At 39.4% G+C, this 27,880-nt stretch overlaps 1 protein-coding gene across 1 annotated transcript; it reads left to right on the forward strand.

Moving 5' to 3' along the window:
* Positions 1-5,650: 5,650 nt before the first annotated feature.
* Positions 5,651-25,328, forward strand: LOC135477985 (uncharacterized GMC-type oxidoreductase Mb1310-like). Its single transcript, XM_064758220.1, has 12 exons — positions 5,651-5,713; positions 9,913-9,969; positions 10,359-10,567; positions 10,793-10,982; positions 11,244-11,372; positions 12,744-12,865; positions 14,659-14,826; positions 15,934-16,087; positions 17,581-17,744; positions 18,994-19,171; positions 24,109-24,331; positions 24,564-25,328. The coding sequence occupies exons 2-12, from the start codon at positions 9,918-9,920 to the stop codon at positions 24,718-24,720; spliced, it is 1,746 nt and encodes a 581-aa protein (XP_064614290.1). The 5' UTR covers positions 5,651-5,713; positions 9,913-9,917; the 3' UTR covers positions 24,721-25,328.
* Positions 25,329-27,880: the final 2,552 nt, after the last annotated feature.

Genomic DNA, 27,880 nt, shown 5'->3' on the forward strand with positions numbered 1-27,880 from the left:
GGGGTGGATCTTACAATTTCTTTTTCCCCAGGGCCATGGTGTTTTAAAACGTGTTGCCTCTCGCTCGGAAGGAGAAATTCCAAACGGGATGTCAACACTGGGCAAGACAGATTCACAGGAAAACTTGGTGATGCGTTCCTCCTACACAGGCGGCTAAAAATACATTGACCGATATCAGTGCAACTATCTGTAGCTTTTAGGAATAGATTACACTAAACATTACAATCCGCGCAAATCATGCGATTATTAGTGCGAAGTTTGAAGTTACTCAGCAGCACCTCAATTGCAGCCACGGTTAATTGGTGTGATAAATGAAATAATTATACACGTGATAGATTAGGTTTTCTGTGCTCGTCTTGGACAACCAGAGTTATCTCCTCTTCTTTCGAATGGCTTGTACGGTGGTAACAACGTTTAGATAAGTTTAGTGATAAATATGGTATTACTTAACTACCAAAAACAAGTTGAAGATTAGTTTTATATTGTTTCGATTTTGCAAATTATTGTAGGCGTGTTGAACTTGGACTGGTAAAACAAAACCCGTATATCTGGTATGGACTACGTCAGGTTAAATCCTGGCGAGTTTCAAGTTCACTGTTGACGACGGTTAGAGAGCGCTTCCCTAAGATAACGTGGCTATCTACAACTTAAGGTTGATATCAAGGTTTATGTCGAGCTTTGTTTCTTTATGTGTGTGGTGTCATGGTCAATCGGTGATATCAAGACCCAGTGACTGGCCGCTCCTGCGGTAGATCCATTCTTTCTGTCGTTGCTCTGATTTATCTTCCCTGGAGTTCATCTCATTTTGATTGATATGTTAATGTTAAATGTTTGTTTATTACGTTATCCACTACATCATATATGGTTAAATTCATTATTTAATGTTTAGAAAACTGATTCTGTGTTTGCGTTAGTCACTGCCATGGCGACTCCTATGATGAGTGAAATTAAGGCTAAATATGGGATTATAAATTTATATTCACTGACAGGTCAAGGACAGGGCTGCTTCTGTGGCTATCTTTGAACACCAGGTGTCTTCTTTTTGTCTTCCATCATCTTCCCCGATCTTTTTCTGTCGAGGCCAGGGCTATTCCTCTGGCCTTATCATATGTTTCTTCTGGGCGTGCCCAGAAGGCAGAGATATGCAATGACTTCGCCCTGGCATTTTGTAATACAGAATAATAAATTTAAAAATCCACTAATTCTTGATATTTTAACCTTACATAGAAAACTAATTAAAAGAGGTAAAGATATTATATTCTGTTGGATACCAAGTCATATTGGTATCCTTGGAAACACAGACGTAGACAGTGAAGGAAAAGCTGCCATTAATTCTACCCTGTCATTGGCTATAATTCCTACATAAACGTTATAGTATTCCTGGCGATGCCGTCATTTAATAAACAGTTCAACAAAAGTAAGTTCCCCCCAAAACGTTGTTTGATATCTCCCTTGATATGTACCAGATCGCAATGAAATTTTTCACACACCATCCCAGTAATCCGGCGGACGTGGTCTATCAAGGATTAAAGTGCAGGTGCAGTTATGCGCGAATGGGCATGCGCAAACTGAAAATCGGTCGATTTTGAAAATTTCACAAAAGGAGTCAACCAGATTTTTCACCGCCAAATTTTGATTTATCAGAGAATTTGTGTTACTAGCCCTGAAATATTCGTGCGGCTGGGCATTAAGGACATGACACCTGCATCAGGTCTGAGATGGTCAATAAAAGGTTCTCGGACCTGAATCACCCACATTGGACAATCAATGTTGCACGTTTTGTGACTGTGGTATAGCATGCCTCGATTATGCAATACGGACAGAGCGATTGCAATTGGACTTTTGGAGGCTAACACAGGCTGCACGTCGAATGGGGGTGACACCAAACGCCATTCAGAAATTGCAAGCGAGGTTTCTCGCATCAGGAGATGTCAAGGACCTGCCAAGAAGTGCAAGGCCCAGGGCAACCACACAAAGACACAAGGTCGGCGAATCGTAAACGTCGCACTAAGGAACAGAACGACATTAGGTATAAGGGTCTGAGTGTGCCACACAAAAAAGCCAACGCCATTTTCGACTCTAGCGCGGATATAACTTGCTCGTTATGTCACTTAACATCCATTTTGAGTTTCAGCACCAGAGGTTCGACATCATGCTGGTGTGGGGGCGAGACGGTTGAGTGCCCAAACAATTAGGAGACGTCTCAAAGCCGCCGGAGTACGTCCCAGACGGCTGGTGAAGAAAGCCTTGTTGCTCCGCCGTCATAAGATAGCGTGTCTGAAGTGAGCGAAAAATCATGTTCTATGGAATAGACGACAATGGGACAACGTTCTTTTCATCGACGAAACGCATGTGTGTCTCCGTCACGTTGACTATAGGAGACGTGTGTGGCGTCGGCAGGGTGAACAGCATGCAGAGTGCTTCGTGCAGCCAGTAACGGCCTTTGGTGGTGGCAGCATAATGGTCTGGGCAGGCATCAGTTTGACAGGAAAGACCGACATGGTTCCTATTGAGGGAAACTTGAACTTGGATCTGTCTTAATAACCAACAATGCGCGTCCACATCGTGCAAGGATTGTGAATGACTTCCAAACTGAAGGCATTGACCGGATCCAGTGGCCCGCGTGTTCTTCGGATCTTAACCCCATCGAACATCTTTGGGATCAGTTGAAACAATCAGTCTATCGTCCAGTTGAGATGGAGTCCACTCTTGACGATTTGAGACGCCAGTTTCAGAAAGAGTGGCTAGCCATCCCGCAACGTTGGATCGCACGCCTCATCAACACAATGCGAGCGCGTTGTCGAAATGTGATACAATCTCGTGCGGCTACACACGATATTGATAATTACTGGTCATTGAGTGCAAATGACCGAATTCTGTGATAAAATAAAGAATCGCCGTTGAAAAATCTGGTTGACTCCTTTTATGAAATTTTCAAAATCAACCGATTTTCATATTACGTATGCCCATAAGCGCACAACTGTACCTGCACGTTAATCCTTTATTTACCACGCCCGCTCGATTACTGTTGTGGTGTGTGTAAAATTTCATTGCGAACTGGTATATACTACGGGAGATATCAAACGACGTTTTGGGGAAAACTTACTTTTGTTGCACTGTATATTTAAAGGCCATTGGCCTGTGTAATAAAATATATTTTTACATATACAGATAAATACATACAATTTTCTGGATTATGTATCCTAAAAACGTTATAGTTTTCGAGTTTTAACCAAGGTTTTTTTACTGTTCTCTTTCAATCGAAAACCATTGACTCCAGTTTATAACTTGTTCTCGCCAGGATATGGTTGGAAAATTGACGATGTGGCGTTAAGCCATAGTCTTTCATTCATTCATTTCTTCAGGGCTCGCTGGTTTATTATTTTTTTTTAATTATTTATTTGAGTGGTGTTTTACGCCATTCTCAAGAATATTTCACTTATACGACGGCGCCAGCACTATCGTGGGATGAAACCGGGCAGAGCCCGGGGGAAATCCACGATCATCCACAGGTTACTAGCGGACTTGAGCACACAACTCCCAGGTGCTGAAACATTGACTACATGTTAAAGAATCTGGTACGGTAAGGCGGAGAATCTGCCCCAGAGAGGTACGATAAGAAAGTGCAAATTTCAAAATTGCAGCACAGTTCCATAAATGTCCAAATCAGAAGTATAAAACTTGATCGAATCACCCATAAAAGTTATATGGCTATGAAAGAGAGTGAGTGAGTGCTTGGAGTTTAACGTCGTACTTAACGTCACATGACGACGAAGGAGTCCTTAGGGTGCATGTAATGTGCCTTCTTGTTGCAGGACAGATTTACACCGCTCTTTTATTTAGCGCTGCTTTACTGAGACGCCTACAGAAGGCAAGTAAGACAGCCATTATTCTGATACGGGTCAACCAGTCGTTGCACTATCCCCTTCATGCTGAACGCCAAGCGAGGAAGTTACAACTTATTCTTTTAAGGTGCATTAAATAAATGTTATTAAGAATTAGTTTGGATAATTGTTAAGATATGGTATTGCGTAACGTGTGGCAACTACAGCGAAATCATACGTGAATCCTGGCTGAGAGTACATGTGGCCCTGTAGCTATCATTAACATGTTAATGTGCATAGCGGAAGTATAAAGCTGAACGTTTGCTGTAGATGTATTTAATCGATTGGTGCATAGCTGCGTGCTCAAGAATTTTCCAGAAAGCTACATTTGCGGTGCAAAAACTGGAGCAGTCTACCATGTTTTGAATTTATGACCTATACGAAGTGTAGTAGTAGCTTCAGTGTATGTTTGGAGCTTTATAAAGCGCATGCTTGCCATAGAACAGGAAAAGAGGAGTAAAACAGAACTGAAAAAGACGTGGCCTTACAAGTGTGTTTGCAGCTGTCACTCACAGCTATAGTAAGTTTCGCCCTTTGAGGTGCAGAGTTTCTTGCACTGAGGCCGATTCCCCGGGGACTGATTACGGCGGGAAATGGCAGTTTTTTCCTTTGTCCTCAGTGCCCAGTACTGTTCACTACATTTCGTTCATTACTGGCGCACATACAGTTTTTATCGCATATATAATCATTATTTTAATGTTACTGTATGTTAAATGTGATGACATCACAGCATTTTGAGTAATTCTAGACCAGTGATTGCAATTAACATCTCTGCATCTTTTTTTTACTTAATTTCGCTTTGTGTTGGGGAGCGTGTATTTAGCTACTACTTATGCACTTACATGAACAGTTAAAATGAAACCCTAACAGATATATTTTGGTAAGAGACCGTATTTCACCGGTTATGTTTGACCAGTACAACTTAGAACAGTACAAGATCAACAATTATCCAGTTCAGACCTTTTTAGCACCCAGATCAATAGTGTGAAAGGGCAGATTTATCTCTCAATTCATCTTTCTATCGTGGAAATCTTTAACTAACAAAATACAAAATATACGGTGCAAGTACGGATAAAAAGGATGTTTTTAGTAAATTTACACCTTTTCAGCACCAAAAAAATCCCTGATATGTGGCCGGTTTATCCATTGAGAACTTTTTTTGAATAATACATTTGTCCAGTCGTTAGTCTGTCACAATGGATCTCTTGAGCATACATTGTGTTCTCGCTAGTCTCTGTATATACATGCCTATCTAGTCAGGGTATAGTTGACGCTTTCTCGTGGGCTATCATCGACATCTATCACTTTGCGATAAAACTGTGTGTATGCGGCGGCACGTATATATCACACGGTGTCCGTGTAATACACATTGTTCATGTCACATAGCTTAATAAGCTGATCGCGCTGGAGGTGATCGTGTTACGACCTATGATCCGTCAACGAGTAGCTGACCCACATAAGCACTTTAAACTCTATTTTTTCATTGTATGTATTCATAGGTAATCTGCATATCTATAAAGACAAACGTGTCATGTTATCGGATTCATATTTTATATAACACAAGCGCAAAAAACCTGTGATTTTCATGGAAATCATTTTTAGCACCATAACCGACAGGCCCAGATAGGCTGGTAAATTCGTGGCATCTACCGGTTTTGGTACAGAAAATGGCGTCTGTCATAACAAAGCTTGTTTTTACGAAGTGCTGTCTCCCAAGATATGTTTTAAAGAATATCTATGTGGGTCATGTCCAAACACAGGCAATTGGTACTTGTAGGCCTTTATCCGCTAAACTGCAATATACAGGAGAGTCTTTCACGGCCGAGCAGGTAAGAAGTTGTAAATCAAGCAAGAGTTATATGTGGGTACACCCATAAACAGTGCGTTTGTGTGTACAATGTGAAAGACATCCAGTCAAATCCGGCTTCTGGTCAATTAACCTCATTTTAACTGTTCATGCAATCGCTTCAGTGCTCAGCTTGTACTGTGCATAGCACAATGACCTAACACGATGTTGAGTGCAGTTCGTTTGATGTCACGGGTCTAAAGTTACTCAAAACGTTTTGTTACCAACATATTTAATAAATAACTACGAGTAAAGGATTGATGGGGATCGGGTTAATATACTCTTTTCTTTAGAACCTCAGCAGAGTTAATAAGAGTGTACATGTAGTCCTTATTTTAGACCTTAATCACTGCGCTATGACTTGGCGATAACCGTAGGTGCTGGTGGCTGTCGTTGATCAGTGACGCCTGTACAGCATTTACCTCGCTATCAGTTGCGGGCCGTGTGCATACATTGAATGCAGACGTTTCACACACCGAATGTGTCACTCAACATACCGGCTGGTACGTTTACCACCCCCGAATAATCCACAGCATTGCCTTTTATTTCTACAAATAAATTGATTTGAACTTAATATTTTTTGTTTTCCTGATGTATGCATTGGTGAAATATCGATATTTCCTTCATTGAGAGAGACGCTATGTGGCATAATTTACAGAAACAACCCCTGTGAGAACAAAACGTCACATTTCTACATGTACATTATGCAATAATCAGGCACGATTTCATTCATACGCAGCTTTGAAATATCTAGGTCAGATCAATTGCTCAGCCTGACGTTTATCAGTCTAAAATTCGTGACCTTTCCGGATGGACAGAACGACAGCATAAAACAGCATAAAAAGCATGTCATTGCCCCAACTGTCTTCATCTTTTTTGGATAGAATATATTTTCACGCCTTCGTCTTGGTGCTTGTTGCGTAAATAACCCGATATCTCTGAGCTCAGCGATATCGGGTTCCACAACAAACAGCAAGATGAAACTATTAAATCCTTACACATATTGCAATTAAAAGAACTGCATTTTCTTTACCTAATTCTCCAACCCTGGTGCCACGGTCGGAGGAAGTCACTATTTTTTATACATATACGTGAACAGTTAGAATAAAACGTAAACGTAGGCAAAGCTGGTGACTGTGAAAGATCCGAGATGATCATTTGATATAAAAAAGATACTTTCTCAACACTGTGACACAGATCTGGCATGTAACATTGCGTGCACTAGTATTCCCATTTGACCTGATGAGTTAACAATTTGTTGCTGGGTAAGGAAACATAACTCTGGGGCTAATGTCCTGGTTCAGTATCTGTCATTGGTTATCTCCCATGTCCTGGGACATCGTTTATCTCCCAAACCTCAAGCTTCTGTTATTATTCAACGTTTAACGACTTTTCGTTGCTTAAAAACAGCCAACTGTAAGGTGAAGATTTGTTGTTATGTCTTCGTAGGCCTATATGTCGACTTTGTCGGATGTAGGAGCCTGCTAGAAAGTACCAGTAACTTTTGTATGTAGTTTTTGCCTCATAACAAAACGAATAGGGACAGAAAGGCGAAGAAGAACATTAGCTAAGGTTACATAGTGCATGGCTTATAAATAAATGTAAACGTTTTCCATGTCTTTTTACGTTTAAGGGCAATTTAACGGGTAGGGCTTTGTGGACAATTTTCAATGACTTACAGCTTTTATTTCGCATCTGTATTTTTTGTTGTTTAGCTCACTTTGGGCTCCAATATGGTTACTCCAATTGACGCCTTACTTATCTCATGGGCTCTAATTAATCTATTGTAAGTAGATGCATTTAAAAAATGTGAAATAAATTGAAACAAGTTCCATTCGTTTTATCTTCGCATTCGAGACCATAGTCATTTTGTGGGAACTAACATTGGGGATAGAGCCCCGCCCAACGTAAAGTAATAATTTGTGTACCAAATCATGAAGGTCAGATGCACACCCACTTAACGATGGAGTCTCTCACGGCCGAGCAGTAACGATATTTCTGAAACTGACTCTCCCTGTTCGCATTTTATTAATTCTTTATATATGTATGGGTCCAAAGATTCAAAAAATGTTGCCTTAGAGATTCTCTTTGCGACCTAGATCAGAGCTATGCAGTGTTCATATCACGTGTTACATCTAAGGGTAAATAACTAGGTCAGAGCTATGCAGTGTTCATATTACGTGTTACATCTAAGGGTAAATAACTAGGTCAGAGCTATGCAGTGTTCATATCACGTGTTACATTTAAGGGTAAATAACTAGGTCAGAGCTATGCAGTGTTCATATCACGTGTTACATCTAAGGGTAAATAACTAGGTCAGAGCTATGCAGTGTTCATATCACGTGTTACATTTAAGGGTAAATTAGATTTGTAGAGCCTCGCTCTCCAGTATCCAGTAAGAATAGTATCCGTTATTTCTTTAAGTTTTAGGCATTCATAGAAAAATAACTAAAAGACGTAACGGTATTTTATTCTGTTGGATACCAATTTTTTTTTTTGAATTTGCATCCACAAGATTACACAGTCAGAGACAGAGTGGTTTAATCGTCAAAAGAAAGCCTGCATTAAAAGTTAAATCTGGTTTGCTAATATAAATAGAAGGTTGAATATTTCTGGCCTTTGGCAAAGTAAAAAGACCTAGAGGTCCATAATAAACTGTCCATAAACAGTTCAATTTATTTTTGAAAACCTTTTCAAAGGTATAAAATGCATTTGAAAGTTTCAATTCTACGACGGCCTTTTATGACAATATTTAGACCAGAGTGGTGACATAAACTTTTTGCCACTCATATGGACTACATTTCATCATTAAAAATACATATATATCGATTTCCAAAAAATATTCACCAAATGGCCTAGAAGTCAAAAAGTCAAAAATGTGGATGTGACACCACTGACACCCTCTGATTCACTGACTATCGTAGAATCGTGTGTTTTAAAAGAATTTCACCTAGTTGAAAAATTCTTTTAAAAAATGCAAATTATTTTTAATGGTCATATATTTCTTTAGTGTTTCCTTTGCCTTTCTCTGAGGAATAGTAGTGAGTATAGAAAGTTGCGAAATCCGAATTTATTTGATTGGTGTTTTACGCTGTACTCACGAATATTTCATTTATACGACACCGGCCAACATTATGGTGGGATGAAACCGGGTAGGGCCCGGGTGAAACCAACGACTATCCGCAGGCTGCTGACGGACCTTCCCACTTACGGCCGGAGAGGAAGCCAGCATGAGCTGGACTTGAACTCACAGCGACCGCATTGGTGAGAGGCTCCTGGGTCATTACGCTGCGCTAGCGCGCAAACCAACTGAGCCACGGAGGCCCCTGAAATCCCAATGAAGATGTGTAGACACCATATATATTTAAACGTCTGTCTCCATTTGCCAGCTACCACACTGTTGTTGTTGCTCTGGTTTTTTGTACATATTTTCTACCTACATAAACCAGGATTCTGAGGGTAGACTAAGCATACCTGAGGCCTAACCCCTTTGTTAATGTAATGATAATGTATGTTAAATGTGATGACAACACAGTATTTTGGGAAAATCTAGACCAGTGACGTCTAATAAATTGCAATTAACTCCACTGCAGTTCTTTTTACCTAATTCTACTTAAGTGTTGCGGTTAAGGGGCGTGTAATTTGCTACTATTTATGTATTGACATGTTAGAAACAAAACCCAGACTGAGGTAAATTGACAAGAGGCCGTGTTTCACCGGTTGAGTGTGACCATTTGGCAGCTATTACACGTTCTATACTGTTCGTCTTAGACTATACCCAGTAAAACGTGTAATTTGGGGTTCTTCGGAATCTACATACAGTTTGCTCATAATGTTCTTATTGGTATTTTGTTCCCTATTGCAGCACACTCTTGCCTACCTGGTGTTATTAAAAGAAGATAACTAGGCCTATGGTCAGTATATGGCTAATTATTTTGGCTTAACATTTATGGTTAACACTTGCGTGTAATCTTTCTTTCTAAACCACAAGTGTTTCAGTCCTCTGCACGCAATACAGACCTGAACTACGCACCAAGTGTTTCTTTTTGAAACACAAAGAGGTGTAGGTCATGGGGCACTTAAACTCCCTATAGTATTGCATGGCAAGCTTAGACTTTTGATGGTTTCTCCTATTTATCAGTTGAAACCTAATACTTACTTTCTATTCAGTTATCTTTGCAGACAAAATGTCCACAAGAATACGGCATCATTTGGACAAAGAGTATGACTATATTGTGGGTAAGTTATTTTGATATATGAATAAAGACTTAATACATGCTTTCGATAAAAATGTTTCCAAGACTTGTATAAATCAGAGGGAAATCGGAGAATTTGCTTTGGCCTGAACGTTCAGATAACAGATTGCTGGCAGTTTCATTTTTTCAATACGGAGACGACTTTGTAACGTTGTTCTATGCTCATGGTGTTATTTTCAAGTAGTTTTTCTCTAGTACATTTGCTTTCTATCTCAAATGTGAAATGTATATGAAAAATAAATCCATTTAAAAAAGTAATTTTTTTGCAACTCAATCATAAGGTATACAGTGTGAACCCAATCAATGATATCTTTCACAAATGTCCATTTAGCGTTAAATATTCTGAAGTTCGGGCTCATATTTTACACGCAGTTGGTGCCGGATCTTCCGGCTGTGTGGTTGCAAACCGCCTGTCTGCGGATCCTTCCGCCACGGTTCTCCTTCTGGAAGCCGGCGGTGATGACCTCAACTATCCAGATATAGCCGCCCCATCGAGAACTCCATATCTGCAGAAGACCGAATTTGACTGGGACTACAAGACCGTGCCACAGACTTGCTCGAGTCTGGGTCTAGTGAATAGGGTGAGGCAATTATGAACGTCTGTCTTAATCCCAGACAATCTGTACATTGTCATAAATAAAAGGATAGATACATGAATAAAGTTTACGCCAGAGTAAAATACTCAAATGTTTTGCATTATTGTGTAATTGTAATGTTAATTACGTAATCTATTTACATTGATTAGCATTATTTACCCATCTTAACGTGTTAAGTGCTGTAAAATGCCCTGTTTGTTTGCATTCCAGCAAAGTACTTGGCCTCGCGGTAAGGTGCTAGGGGGCTCTAGCTGCTTAAACTACATGGTATACATGAGAGGAAGCCCAGAGGACTATAACTATTGGGCAGACCTGGGGTGTAACGGCTGGAGTTACCCGGAAGTGCTGCCCTACTTCATGAGGTCGGAAAATAACCTGAATGATAACATGGTCAGAAATGGTACGAGTTGATAAAGTTTGTTTGATGTTTTAATTGAAAAACAATATATTGTCCCGATGTACGATTGTGCGTACGGAATCTCTCTTAAAAAGCATCACTCTCAGAAAGTTCAGCATTAGTCGCCTTTTTCTCCTATATATCTCAATGACTTCGATATAAAGGTTTTGTTTAGTACCTTAAAATATTAGTACCTTAAACCTTATACACTAAATATCGACAAGCTCTACGATGGCAAATGCAGATGTTTGATTGGACCTACAGGTTGTCATGCTCGAGGAGGACCTATGACGATCACAGATAACCAGTCCTCTTCGTTGTCTGAAGCTTTTGTCGCTGCAGGGGTAGAGTTAGGCTACCGAGCCACGGACTGCAATAGCGGAGACTGTCTTGGTAATATATTGATATTCATATTGTAATACATAGTCATATTAGATGTATCCCTGGATATATTGAATTTAGGCCTACACAGTTCTCTTACCACAATGGACATTCTAGGAAAATAATTGCTAGACCAATTTCCAGCACGATGTTTAACACAAACCACCAAAGAACTAAGAAAGTATATAAAGTAGGCCTGTTCCATATTAGCCAGCTTACCGAATTACATAAAAAGGTCATCCAGCAACCTGCGGATGGTCGTGGGTTTCCCCGGACTCTGTCCGGTTTCCTCTCACCATGATGCTGACCACAGTCGTATCAAAGAAATATTCTTGAGTACGGTGTAAAACACCAATCAAATAAAAAAATAATATAAGTACATAAAATGCCATTAGCAAAACTGGCAGACGAATCATTAATAACAATTTAAATTTACCTGTTTGTATGACTGGGGTCAAACGCTGTACCGAAAATATTTCACTTATTATTCGACGATTAAATCACGGACCTTTGACAAGTAAAGCAACTTTTCCGTATTTGACACAAAAACGTATGCCATGCAGGGGAAGGACAACTGATATCCGGCAAACAGTCATGAACTGTCGACTGCTTATTGCAAACAAGTGAACAGTGAGTAGAGTGAATGTACTGCCGTTGGGTTAGAGCCTAAATGACAGAAGCACTGGCCTCTTCAATCACGTGATCAACAATTACGGTGTCACATAGATATATATGGGGTATATTCGAGTTACTTTGAGCATTCCTAGGGGCCTCCGAGGCTCAGTCGGTTAGCGCGCTAGCGCAGCGTAGTGCCCCAGAAGCCTGTCACCAAAGCGGTCGCTTTGAGCTCAAGACCAGCTCATGCTGGCTTCCTCTCCGGCCGTACGTGGGAAGGTCTGACAGCAACCTGCGGATGGTCGTCAGTTTCCCCCGGGTTGTGCCCGGTTTCCACCCACCATAATGCTGGCCGCCGTCGTATAAGTGAAATATTCTTGAGTACGGCGTAAAACACCAATCAAATAAATAAATAAATAAATTGAGCATTCCTGTGTAACATTTGTTTGAAGTTGTGGACTGAGGCATCAATGTTATTCTTCCAAACGAGACAATTTGCCAGAACTATAGTGCGTATACTGAAACAATAAAATAGAATATTACGTTTATTCCGGCAGTGGCATTTTTTTGTCAGACGGGAATGTACTAATGTCAGCGACATTTCGCAATGGCACACTAATATAAATGCACATAATGAAGACAAACTGTGACAAGGAAAGTTATGTGTTTATGCTGAACGCATACCAGACAGTTTTTGTAAGACTGCTTTAATGGGTTATCTTCGATTACTTGTTTATCTTAAACTTAACACTGTTTACATTCGAACAGGGTTTATGAGGAGTCAAGCTAATGTAGGCAACGGAGTGCGCATGAGCTCGGCAGAAGCCTTTCTTAGGCCCATCATGCATCAGGAAAATTTACACATAGCAACTTTTGCGCACGTAACCAAGGTGAGTACGTACAAGTATTAAATCAGTTTATGCGTACCTACGTTCAAATATTAGAACGGCTGATCTTGGTACTTCGCTTGATACTCATCTCAGTGGGGCTCATGTACAGACTGGTCCGGTGTCACTATTAGGTGGTGTCATACAGTGGCGTCTTTTTCAGTGAGACAGCACTATGCATATGTCCGCAATAGGACAAGCTATCCTGTGGCGATATGGCAGGGACTTTGAATTCCACACAAATACAATATTTATAGGTTATTGGATTGTATGGTCCTGTATGGATCAGTCCTGGTCGCCCAGAAAAGAGACGAGCTTGTAAGTCTCTTTCCGGCGCTCAGGACGAGTCCATACAGGACCTTACAATCCAATAACCTATTTATTATACACCCACTTGTCAAAAACGTAAGTAAATAAACTCGAACGCTAAACAAATTGGGTAAAACCGTGCTAATTATTTCATATCGCGTAACATTAGCCGATAGCCGGTTGCGGATGAATATGAAATACTGAATGGAGCACTTTCATTGGCTGACGGAAAACTGGGTCAGGCGCACCTGGCCGAAGCGGTATTTTACAAACAGAAGTGTAAAGAAAAGGAATGCAGACCTTTCAGTGAAAATTAAAAGTGCAGTTATTGAAAACTGCGCCACTGAACAGACTAGTGTAATCTTTACAGGATGAGGACGAAAGGGAAGTAGAGTTTGCATACAAAGTTAGCTGATTATCCTTGGGATTCTGTGCGGAAGTTGATGGCATTGCAGTCGTAAAAACTTCGTTTGTGTGCACTTGAACTGACCGGCCAGGGAGTGGAAGCGCGGGAGATGGTTGACTGAAGGCGCGATTGCCCTGAAGTAAACTCGACATTTGCTTCTGCTCTACGTGATCTAATTTAGAATCATACTCCTGGATGCCAGCAAGGGATTTGTGTCCGGTGACCTGCATAATTTTATGTGGCGCGACGCCAGTTTTTACAAGGGTTTGGACGGTTGTTTTTCGGACCGAGTGAATAGTTTTCCGGCATTTCAGTCCAGCAGCCTCGGCTGCCCTCTTCATTAGCTCTCCTAAACGATGCTCTCCCATTGGAGTGGAGTGATACCACACAGCTGCATCAAGTTTGAGGCGACATGCGGGAATTGGTGTGAGGTAGAACGGATTGTTCGGGGACAGATTTTTCTGGACGAGCACGGACGAACATCGTGTTGTGTCGTCTGCTTGTTGAATAACAAAAAGTAGTCCGTACGTGTGACGTCACAGTTACAACTGTCATATATTTAAAAATATTGGACAGTTGTTTTAACTACATAATATAGAAGGCGCTGGAGAATTAAGTGTATGATAATAAATCTTATACGGGCCCAGTTTCGGTTTTGCAATTTATTTGTCCGCAAAACTTCATTTGGTAAATTCTTTTTATGGTGTGTTGTACCTATAGATCCTTTCTTCCCTTCTTAGTGTTGTGAGATTTCTCTTTTAGACCACAAATGTGTTAAGATCTCGCAGCTACGCGGATAGGCGTGATTTTCCCCGGTTCTGCACGGTTTCCCACCACATGAAAACATCAATACAATTATTTCAATAAAAAAAAGTCTTTTTGCGTATAACTATTGATGCAATTTGCATTACTGCTTGGATTCCTTGCCAAAATCAATTGTACAGCCTATATATAAATTTAGTTCACTGACTGAAAAATTTATGCGGGGGATTGTTGGCGCCAGTTATCCAACTTGCCAGCAGATTTTATTCACAATTCTTGTTTTATTCACATCGATAATCTTCATTGTTTATTATGTTAGATACAAGTAGAAGGAGGTCGAGCAACAGCCGTCCAGTTCCTGCGGGACGGCAGATTTCAGACAGTTAAAGCCAGGAAGGAAATTGTCCTTTGTGCGGGATCAATTGGATCAGCACAGATTTTGTTGCTCTCTGGGATAGGACCTAAACGTCACCTAGAAAATCTAGAGGTATGCGATATGCATTAAAAGATAGAGAAAAAATATGTTTGTATCCTATGATATTCGTATGATCATGTGGATGCTCACAATGTCGTAAGCCAGAAAATCATATTCCAGTTCCGTTTATGGAAAGTTACAGGATTAGCCACGGGAGAGTGAATTATCACTAATGAGTCTGGCCCCGGGATCACGAAACAATCTTAATCTTAAGTGAAAATTTCAGTTATAAAACTTGGTATGTTCCTTTTCTTTATTTTAGCTGAAATTTGCTTCACCATGACTTACGCAGAATTTACGTTGTCAACAAATATCTTGTTCTTATTAGGTAAGAAATACAATTTTAAAGTGATTTGAAATTTTCAGCCAAGTCTAAGTTTACTTCGTGATCCCGGGGCCTGGACCACTCGTGGAGGTATATAAGCGAAATTCTTTAGTTGCCATTCTCTACAAAAAGTATCATACCCTTATGTAAGACCTATGCAATCTAAATGGCTATATCGCATATTACATATATTTTGTCACAAAAAAATAAGTTGTGATGTGTTTTAAATGTTTACCTACCTTTTAGTACAGAACTCGATTCTTCTGGGGCATTACTTGGTTACGTCTAATTGAAATATACGAATTCCAAACACGTTCGTATTGTCTATTTACACACGCTGTGCATATTCCTGAAACTCAGATTACAGAAATACAGTACTATTGTTCAGTCTATTGACTCCAAAGAGCTTTCAAGTGGTCGATTTAATAATCGATGTACACCGTATGGAGTTCGTGTTACACACAGAAACAGAAGTCAAATTTCAAAGCTGTACCTACATGTATATGCAGATGAATAGGAGCTGCTAAAATGATGTAAATATCCACAGGGGAAAGTTGTGCGTTATTGAGTTTATAGTTTTAACTCTTCCACTATTTCTCACCACTGACATACATACATGGCCTACAGATCGTCATGTGCCATTTCCCCAGAAAAACTTGATTAGTACAGTATTAAGCGCAGCTTGAAACCCGTCGTTCATTTATCGTTTACAGATTTTAATTATGATGGCAGTTTCTGTCCTTTGACTATGAGGTGGTATACAATAATCAGTAAACGTTCATTTTTTTTAAAAGGTGCCCATTGTGGCAGATCTTCCCGTTGGCGACTTTCTGCAGGATCACTTGGAGGTTTGGGGCGTACAATTTACCATTAACCAGCCAATTTCCATGACAGAGAGGAGACTGAATGCAGAAGATGTAGTAAAACAATACCAACAGCATCGAACAGGTGAGATGGCTGGAAGATTGTCGATAAGACGTTAAGCCATAATCATTCATTCATTCGAAGAGGTAAGAACTAGTAATTATCATGTCAAATATCATTATCATTCTTTTAAATACTCATATACATTTTGCTTACAAATAAGTCAAAAACGTATCTCATCTGATGGAGTGAGTGAGTGCTTGGGGCTTAACGTCGTACTCAACAATTTTTCAGTCATATGACGACGAAGGAATCCTTAGGGTGCATGTACGTGCAATGTGCCTCCTTGTTGCAGGACGGATTTCCACCGCTCTTTTATCTAGTGCTGCTTCACTGAGACGACTTACCTGAAGGCAAGTAAGCCGCCCTGCCCGAGTCATTATACTGATACGGGTCAACCAGTCGTTGCATTACCCCCTTCATGCTAAACGCCAAGCGAGGAAGTTACAACTTCCTCTTTTAAAGTCTTAGGTGTGATCCTGGATCTACCGGTCCCAAAGCGGACGCTCTACCAACTGTGCTATCCGGGCCCGTCATCTCATAGAGATTCGGTTCATAGAAGTAGACCGCATTTATGATATTTCGGTCAAGTAATTAACTAATATGCAGATCAGACCACACCCCGAAGGCACATCTGATGCAGTATACTTCCTTTTCACCGTGTCATGCCTTAAGACGTGGATTATCGGTCATTAAATCCAGGCGTCGAAACGGGCAATTGCATACCAGCCGTCAAACATAAACGACGCCCTAGATAGCTAATCACAAAACCAATTTCCAAAACAGCGTTAAACACAATTCAGGACTTAATGATCAAATGGAATGTATTTATGTAGCACTTATTTACTTGACTGTTGTACACGGATAGTCACCAAAGACGTCACATCTGATGTTCAGATATGAATATTAAACCACTTGTGGGCTTCTCTTATGTACAAATCTGCCGGGAAAAATCGAATCTAACACTCCTTTGTTAGGGCTGGCCTTAAACTCCGAACATTTGAGGTTATTTAATTAAAACGAAAAATTAATTAATAAATGAAAGTACAGGAATTTTCTGATAAAGTTTGTAACGGTCTTTCCTTTGGTACTGCGGGATTTTTTTTTCGACTGCGATTTTTTCTGCCCCGTATATCCATGCCATACACTTGGGCAGTTCGACAGTCGCTTGTTTAAGGAAATAGTTACGTGTGACAGATTCGAGCCCTGCTTTACTTAAAAAAGTCATATGTTCTAGATTAAAAGTTGATTTATAGAGTTATCAAGCACATGAGTAAAAATGGCTATGGCCGATTTGACCTCTTTCCATGCCTCTTCCTAAATGACTACGCTTACCTTACTTGTTATCTTTTGTTTTAGGGGAGAGTAAGCTTCTGTTATAATTTGCTGAAAGCACCTTCAAAAATTACACGCGCCTACCATCAGGGCTTATTAAGCAGAACAAGGTTAGAATTAGAAGTATAAGATTAGACTTGCCTATTATCTGTGTACGTATTCGTATGGTTTGTTTTGTTAAGGTCTGCGAGCTTTCGCCACGGGTATAGAGGGCACTTCGCTGATTCGATCCCGTCTCCAGGAACCGACCAATCCTATGCCGGATATAGAGATCTCATTCATGTCCGGCCTTTTCGGAGCAGGAAGGGATCCACCAATCAGATATGGTCGTGGAATCAGACGTGATGTAATTGGTTTGTCACTGTACACTTTCAAAAATTTATTTGCCCACAGTCACGCAAACATTATAAATTTTGGGTCACCTTCCCAATATAGTTTATGGTTTAAAATGTTCAAATTTGTTTCGGCTCTACCTGATCATTCATTTGGTAACGCGATTAACCGTATGAGCGACCCAGCGTCACATCATAAAACTACGGTAGCTCTCCAGTACTAGAGGGACCTCGCACTTTTCTAGTGATCAGGCAAGAACATTTGATAAAGAAAAATACTAACGCCAATTTCCTAACTGAAGAAAGATAATACAGCTTTGCATGTTGTGTATCAAACGACAGAAGATTCTTTGAGTTTGGCGGTTTGATTTTTTTTTTTTTTTGATTGGTGTTTTACGCCGTACTCAAGAATATTTCACTTATACGACGGCGGCCAGCATTATGGTGGGTGGAAACCGGGCAGAGCCCGGGGGAAACCCACGACCATCCGCAGGTTGCTGGGAGACCTTCTCACGTACGGCCGGAGAGGAAGCCAGCATGAGCTGGACTTGAACTCACATCGACCGCATTGGTGAGAGACTCCTGGGTCAGTACGCTGCGCTAGCGCTTTAACCGACTGAGCCACGGAGGCCCCCTTGGCGGTTTGAGGGTGAACCTCGTGGGTGTGCGTCTTTGGACGGCACCTTTCACCATAGTCTCCTGGTGTCAACATGAGGTCGCTGTAATCACGTCAGGGAATATTATATTCGTTAAAAAATATTATGCACGAAATTCTCTCATTCCCAGGCATTGGCAATTATGTTTCCAGCTCACCCTGACAAATTACCACAGCCTTCTGCCCAACACACAGACAGTGTGACAAGGGTAGCTCTTTTCAGTTCCTGACGAATGCATAGTGTGTCCACGTTGACAAAATGCTTCAGTTTAACACTCAAAATCAGATTTATTGAGCTAACGTGTATCTATCCACTAACAATCAAGATCTGATTGTGCAAAGTGTTTCTGCTGCCAGAGCCCAAATTTCACTCAAAGTTTCTAATGCTGTAATGACTGATAAAGACCACATAGTCGTCTATATATATATATATATATATATATATATATATATATATATATATATATATATATATATATATATATATATATATATATATATATATATATATATATATATATATAAATATATACATATATATATATATACTATTTTCACATTAATAACAAGGTAAACATTTTTCTACACTATAACCTGTTATTTTACAGGTGTGGGAGGCGATGTTTGGTGGGATGACAGACACGCATGGATTTACATTCATTCCCATCCTCTCTCATCCCAAAAGCAGTGGCACATTGCGTCTTCGCAGCCGCAACCCCATGGAATTTCCCATCTTGGACCCACGTTATTTGTCCCATCCAGATGACGTCAGCACATTGGTTGAAGGTTTGTTTATATGTACATACGTACTCCGTGGAAAACATTTTGTTGTGTGTAAAATTACAGTTCGAAAGACAAAGCTTACGAAACAGCGACCCGTAAATTATTTACATTTATTATACCCCATAGAGTGATTCTTGGTTTCCATTGGTCAGTAAAACATTCACTTCATATACCGCAAAACGTGTTGTACAAAGATATACATCAATACAGTGTTAGAGAAATTAATAACTAAAATATTATTTACATTTACAGAAAAAGTAGTAAACACAGACTTTGTCAAATATGTATTTGTCTTGTTGCATGAGGTGCATTTCTCCATTCCTGGGATTAATATAACAATTATATTAGCCCTAGTGCATTCTTTAATTAGTATGTTCTTTAAACGCTGACTGCCAAACTATTATCAGGACAGACGCAGATATAATTGGCTGCCCTATCAGCCTCATCCCGCCCTACAGCATGGATAATTAAAATGGGACCGACAAGGGAAAAATAATGATTTATTTATTTATTTGACTCTACGCCATACTCAAGAATATTTCCCTTTTTATGACGGCGACCAGCATTATGGCGGGAGGAAACCAGGCAGGGCCCGGGGAAGCCCACGACCATCCGCAGGTTGCCGAGAGACCTTCCCACATTCGGTCGGAGAGGAGAAGTCACTGAAATGTGATGCTGGGTTTCTAATAAATATATGGCATATGTGATATACACATAGTGACAACTTAGATGCTTTGCTTTAAAATAAGAATTTGTTGCAGGCTGTGAACTGAACTCATACCGGTAACACCTGTTAAACTACCAACTCTAATATAAATCCATCTGAATGGTTTAATGTCTTAAATTTTATTTGGCTGATACTCCCATAGCCTTATACATCAACCGTGATTACTGTCCATGTTTTGTAGTTCTAACATAAAACTGTGATGTCCTTAATTTGCACGTAAATATTCATTATAGATACAGAGAGATTACGTGAACTATGAATGAAATTGAACAATCTGCTGCAAAACTTGTAAAAGACTTTCTAATACACTGGATTGGTAGGTCCCAGCTTTAAAGATGTAATTCACAATATAAAATGACAGGTAGGCTGTCTGGGAAGCATGGTGAATTGTTTTTTCCAGGTTCTACATCTGGTTTCATGTACCCAAAAAATTTACCGAGGCCATGTAAATGAGGAGTTTTTAATGTACGAGATGAAAAACAATTGCATAATTAGTTAAAAATGAATTTAACGAGAGGTACCACATAAATTCGCTGCATGTGCAAAAAAAATACATTTAACAAGAGTTTATAATGGGAACACTGAAACCTCTGACGGTGATGACCATGTGGCATAAACTAGAGATACATGTATACACTTCAAAATGGCTTTATTACAAATTATAACTACTTGTAATGTATAATTATTTATTATTTGATTTCAAAATGAGTAATGTATATGCTCATAAAATTAAACAAACAAACAAAAAAGGAACAGGATGTAGGAGATGACAAGTTTGTAATGAAATTAAATACATGTACAGTGTACTGATTATATAATGGGTGTATTTGATGTATTTATTTATTTGATTGGAGTTTTACGTTGTACCGAAGGGTGTTTGACTACGACAATCACCAGCATTATGACAGGAGAAAACTGCGACACAGTTGTATTGAAATTCAGTTAGTATTTTATTATAAAAACCACCTGTAATCTAAGTATTCAATATAGAAACCAGACAAACTTAAAACATATTATGATTGGGCTATAAGCCAATAAGGAAATCTTTCATGAACCGCATTTCACCTCCTGAAACACATTTTCATTAAATAAGATGTCATTTACACTTCACCTGCTGCACCATGCATTATTCGATGTGTGCCTTAAGGCGTGTGTACTGTCTTCACCTAAAAAATAAAAATAAAAAGAGCAGTTTCTGACTAATATATACTGAGTAAAATATCTTATAAAACTTTCCATTCCAAAATCATCAATTTACTTTCAGTTGAGTCAAGTGTTTACTGTATCCGTTGCAGTTAGTTTACAGACTGAGCCCATCGCTGATTTGCACGTGATTGCTAGGACACCGTGACCCTGAGCTTTCAGACTCTTACGCCAGCTTCGACTAAAAGTGGCCAGGAAGAAAACGCTCTTTTAAAGTATAGTGGTGAAAATCACAAGTGTGCAGTGCTGATAACTTTTAGATTCTGGTGTGGACGACACTTTCCTGCTATTTTTCCCACAATTATCGGTGTACGTGTACTCATAAAACATATAAGAAGTACGCACGCGTTGCAAAGTCGCAGAATGAAATGACGCCTTCTAGTATCAGATGGACCACCTGTGTAGCGCGTCCTCGAGTCTCCCATGTACCAATCATAAGCAGTATTGTTGCAAATTGGTCAAGCGGATGTCCCACACATTGGTTACAAATGTTCAATCTTAATGTGACGTCATGGCGTCACAATTACTTTCACTGGGAATGGAATAAAAGGTAACGTTTTCATGAGGTGTGGGGGGGACATCGGATGTTTGGATCCATCCAATGAACGACCGACAGCGGAGAGTTTACCGCGCCACAGGCTAATTAGTGTAACCGTCTATATGTAGATTTAAACAATGTCTATATGTACTACTTGTAAGGATTGGTCTTTACTCACCAGTCAACCTAATCCAATTACACTAATACCTTCCCATATACATGACTGGGTACAAATCGCAAACTTTACTGACAAGATTCAGCGTATGCAGTTGTCCACACTCCTGTCCGGTACAAATACTACTCTACAGACTATTTAATTATTTATTTGACCGGAGGGTTGGGGGGATCCGCACGTATGGAGCGGCATCGGGAATTCAAATAGAAGAAAAAATAATTAAATTTTTCATGTGTACACATTAAAAAAACACAGGTGTATTTCATTGTAAATTGTATAGTGTATCAATGTGATATTGTGTGTATTTAATTTTAGATATAAAGCAAACCGGATTGAAGGCAAACAATAAAACTGACATGACTGACAATAGAACATGCAAACATAACCTTGATTTTTGCAGAAAAAACCTATATTTTTGCGCTAATTTCCACATTTTGCAGAAGTTTTAGTAAATGTTGCCGCTTTTATTCTGCGTAATCCATCCCCCTTCGGGCTACCAAATGAGAGTTGTCAAACGCATGTCTTGATGCCTTGTAGACACAAAAGTCTCTCACCAATGCGGACGCTGTGAGTTCAAATCCAGCCCATGCTGGCTTCCTGTCCGACATTACGTGGAAAGGTTTGGAAGCAGCCTGCGGATGGTCCTGGGTTTCCCCGGCTATTATATAGTTTGATAATAGTCAGTCAACATTTACATATCCTGATACAGTATTTGGCGGACCCAGAAAACTTATATCCCATCTGGCGACACAACAGCTATACCAGCCTTAAATAAATCTTAACATTGTTAATATAGCCAATACTATTACTTTAATTGGAACGTAAAACTAAAAGTTGGCAACGGTCTGTATTTAAATTAAAGCTGTTATCCAACAGTATTGCCGGTGTCTTTTACTACTTCTGGTAGCCTGGTGTTTATAAAGTTCACGATAATGGGAAAACAACGTGAAAAAATGGAATGTACTGGATTTGAACACTAGACTGTCGGGCATCATTTACAATAGACCATGTACTGAAGACTAGCATAGAGATTAGGTAGCTTTGATCATCTGCTGAAATACTAAAATAATTCTTGCAGATTTGTAATTGTGACGTCAAGGGGCACCAGAGAGTGTGTTTGTTTAATGATTGTAATGAGTTGACCTACTTTTGAGCCAAGTTCATTGGTCAGTTTTGGCCTTATTTGTTTGCACACACACCTTTTAGCGTCCACTGTCTAAAACCTGCCACTATCTCCATCAAACAAACACCGTTCAAATCTATTCGTTCTATGCTCGTCTGAAAAGACCTCAGCTTTGTCTAATACGAGCAAAAAATAGGGGTAATCCATATTAGACAATAAACTCTCCGAACGAGTGAATTGCATGTACCTTGTGGAAACCACATCTTGTATTTTCAACGTAGAGATAATTATTTCAGCAATACACGGCATCACGATCTCCCACAAATCGAACAGGGGTCCATACTTAAATCCAAAATGAATTTGGTGAGAATGGTAAGGAGTAGACTGGATTTAAACCCCAGCCTGCCAAGACTGGAGGTCTGGTGCTTAGTAATTTCATGGTAATTGAAGAAAGCAAGAGAACAAAGATGGGCAGGAGTCAACTGGCTTTGAACCGGTGACTGCTACGGGCGATGTTTGTTGGGGCTATGTTTGTTTGAAAGGAAAAAAAATCATTGCTCCCATATAGCAGTGCTGTGCCACATGTATAGAGAGATTGTTCCTTTGATCTATTGGTCCTGTCGCCAGACAAAATTAGAATTAGGGCTACAAGCCCTGTAGCCATCACTCTACAGCACGAAGCTCCCCTCGTGGTAATTGAAGAGGAGGTCTTGTCAATGTTTGTATGTATGAACGCTGGGGGATTTTGGGTCATGTCTCATATTCTGATGGTTTTTTGGTCATAATCTGAAAACTAAACCTAGTATAAAAATAATTCTTACGGATTTGTAATCCGGACGTCAAGCAGTACTAGACAGTGTGTTTATTTAATAATCTTAAGCAGTTTTTAGAATTGGCCTACTTTTAAGCTAATTTCATTTACAGCACAATTTGCATACCAAACAAAAAGCTTTTGTACAAAACAGGTACAGTGATCTACCTAAAACTTGCAAGTGAAATTTCATCCAAAGATCATTTCGAAATGCAGTGCATAATTATATGCACCATTATAAACATTATAAGTATATTTATACAGCTTATATCTGTCGGCGCTACGCTACAACAATTGTTCCTGTATTGATTTTCTCTCTGAAAAAGTTCCATTAACCCTCTGTGAATGTTGTCTATTTTACAGCAATTAAAATCTCTCTTCGCCTTGGGCAAACCAAGTCTCTGAAAAAGTATGGAAGCCAGTTTGTCGAGCGTTGGTTGCCGGATTATGCGGGCGGGGAACCGTTTACGGACGACTATTGGGAATTCCATGTGAGATCGTTGGCCAATACAGTCTACCATCATTCCGGGACATGTAAAATGGGAACAATGAGTGACCCGACGGCTGTCGTTGACCCTCAGCTCAGGTAATATTTGCAGACTAATGTGAGTCATAGGGAAATTTAAAATGCAACCTTTACATCATCACACAGGCAACCTGAAAACTTTACCATGTAATGTCTTAAGCGGTTTATATTCTGTTCAGTGTGGCACACATGTTTATTAACATGTGCGAAAAGCTTGAAGGTTGAGTTACCGTGACAGAAAAAATACATGCATAACACTGTACGTATTTACCGTTATAATTTTACTTTTTAGGGTTAAAGGCATCACAGGTCTTCGCGTCGCGGATGCTTCCATTATGCCAGAAATAACAGCGGCCAACACCAACGCCACCTGCGTTATGATTGGCGAAAAAGCTGCTGATCTGGTGAAAAACGTTCGTCTTCCTCCAATCGTGACGTCCAAGATTTAGACGCATTTGGACTGGGCAAATGTTGTGTGTTTCTCACTCAGACGCACCTATTCAGTACAGATTGAAGACATTTGCTGGATGTTTTAAATTTCAGCTGGGTGTAAACCTTCAGTTGTAATCATGTTATAATTCAAGCGCTTTACAAATAAAAGGCTGCGAACAATCCAGGTGACATGAAGTAAATAATAGCATTAACATGGCTCTTTTTGCCATTATCCCTAAAACTACGTATGAAACCAGGATTCCGAAAACATAAACTCTCTGTGTTACACTACTGTAACATATATTCATTTACGGAGGAAAATTTGACCTTACGCTGTATACTGTGGCCTGAATAATCAATAAACGGATTGTCGACAGACTGCGCCCTAAAGGAAAATCAGTATAGTTTCATAGGGCAATTCAGAGCTTCTTAAATCTAATTTTTAGCTTCTTAAACCTAATTTTAATATGTAATCAGAGTACAATTTATTTTACACAATACTGGTGTTGCAAGAGTCTCATTGCTATAAATTTCTACCCTCTTATATCATAATATTCTATCTACTTAGAAAAGTAAACTCTGATCATTACTGTCAGTTTGTATTATCTTATACTATAGTATTCTATCTGCCTAGAAAAATAAACTGTGATCATTACTGTCAGTTTCTATTGTCTTATATTATAGTGTTCTATCTACTTAGCTTCCTCTCCGTCCGTACGGGGGAAGGTCTTCAGCAACCTGCGGAAGGTCGTGGGCTTCCCCGGGCTCTGCCCGGTTTCCTCCCACTATAATGTATAAGGGAAATATTCTTGAGTACGGCGTAAACACCAATCAAATAAATAAATAAATCGTGCATAACAAGAGACACTCTTAATGTAAACAAAATATAAAATATCTGGAAAATGTCTATGACACTTGGCACATATATGTTTTATTTCTTTCTTCTCTCTCGATGCGTATGGTCTCGCCCAAAAGTTTACACCGACGCCAAAGTAATGACATATAGACCATATTAAACATGTGCGAACCCGGTTTCCTCAAACTGTGTCATTGCGTCGTGTGAATGTGTGCGAATTTTTGATGCTTTAAATAAAAGTAATCAGTTTCTTGCAGCGACATGTTCTTGTCTTTGTTGCACTACAGTGGACCATTATTTGTGAACGTGGTAGCATTTGATATTTGTTTGATTTTTTAATTTACCTTCTTCTGTCCGTAAGAGGAGATATTTTACAATATGAAAGACTACGGCTTAGAGTAAAACCATGACTGTCATGACAGTGTGATAGTTGGCAAGTTCTCACACGAGAATTCGTGCACCTTGTCAGTTTACCTTGCTCATGCAGTAAGCGTTTTAGTCTGACTGTTCCCGTATAGATCTAAACAGTCCCAGCAACGTAGACGTCCCCTAGCACCAAGGTTTGAAAATAACTGGATAAAAAATGCAGTAAAGTCAGTTGCAATTTATTTGACGTCACTATTTAAGTATGGAGAGGGGATGTCACACACCATTCACATACTAAACACTAATATGTTACAGTTGACAGGTTCTGTTTTTTGTGCGTAATTTTATACTACAGTTCGTCACCGCACACAAATATTACGCTATGGAAAGCACAATTTCAAAATACAGGAACAAAACACATCCTACATAACCTAACCATTTCGACGTCCCCCCACCAATCGTTTGGCGAAGAAATAATTAGATAAATATATAAAAAATAACGTTTGTACTGTATATGCATTTTCATTTATCTTCACATTCTTGAAATGAGAGAAAATCTTGAATTTACTAATTGATGTATCTTTTCTATTGTTTATCGTTAAGAGGATGCGATTTAAATACATGTACTTCTCCAATAATATGAAAGCGACTTAATACATACTTCTTGAATGTACCATGGCAACTTTCATTTACTTTTGGTCATGTAATAATTCTTCCCATACTGGCTGTTATTAGATACCGGTGTCAACAAAACTTATGTCTCAGTAGTTTAAAATATTTGAGCGTATTTGGGAAGGTCTTGCAGCAACCTGCGGATGGTCGTGGGTTTCCTCGTGGCTCTGCCCGGTTTCCTCCCACCATAATGCTGGCGGCCATGGTATAAATGAAATATTCTTGAGTACGGCGTAAAACACCAATCAAATAAATAAATAAATAAAAATAAATATTTACTGTCTGCGCCTAAGACTTAAAATAACTACAAATCACACTCTTCCATAACATAATAAGCAAAATGGACAAACTCTGTACAAAAAGATTCTACATGACGACCATGGATCCAAAACCTAATAATACAAAACCAGTTAACAGCAGATAAAGTCGGTGTACAACCAGTTTGCGATTTATTTTTCTTAATCTACTAGCTGAGTCCATTCGCTGTGTGCGAGAACAAATGGCAGTGCATGCTATGAACAGTTTGTAAATTTCACAAGTCTGTGAAGTTTTATGCGACACGGTGTTAAATTTAGTTGCACCATCCTTCTTGAACGTTTATAGTACTCTACTGCATTCATTGTGTTGGTTTTGTTGCTTTTTAGCTGGGTTGAAGAGCTGCACCAGTGTCAAAACATCTTTGCTTTAAAAGCAATGAAAAATGAGGAATGAATTCTTTTCCTAAATTGCAAACAATTGCAGTGTGCCGGTATTCGGAGGACGATATGGAAACAAAAGTTTTCTGTCACTTTCACTTTTTCTTTGCCCGCAAGAGTTCATAATGTCACACATCGTTGACATGTCGTCATGCAAGAGGCTTTATTTCCAAAAAGCTCCTCCAAATGTCATTCCAGCAAAATTGTCTTCCTCCTCGTCATATCGCCGGATTTAATGTCATATTAGGATCAGGTAAATATTATGGCCTCCCATGGAAAATTTTACGGACAGTATGGAACATTTCATTGAAATTTTTTTAAAAAGATTCTTCAGTTTTAGGGGTTAAACAGTATTATTCATGGTTCTTTTGAACCATGATAATATTTCTGCTTAAAAGGGGTTCATTCATATAGTTTGTTTTTCAACATTTCCATTTAGTTTCTCTTGGAACTGAAGTAGCACATACGGCACAATGAAATCTTTAGCACTAACAAAGAAGCCACCTGTCAAAAGCCACTACATCAAACATTTCTAATAGAATATACACGTCACAAAAAAGTTAAATAAGTCTGTTCACCCTCACCAAT

The sequence above is a fragment of the Liolophura sinensis genome, chromosome 11 (genome assembly GCF_032854445.1).
Source record: "Liolophura sinensis isolate JHLJ2023 chromosome 11, CUHK_Ljap_v2, whole genome shotgun sequence".
NCBI lineage: Eukaryota > Metazoa > Mollusca > Polyplacophora > Chitonida > Chitonidae > Liolophura > Liolophura sinensis.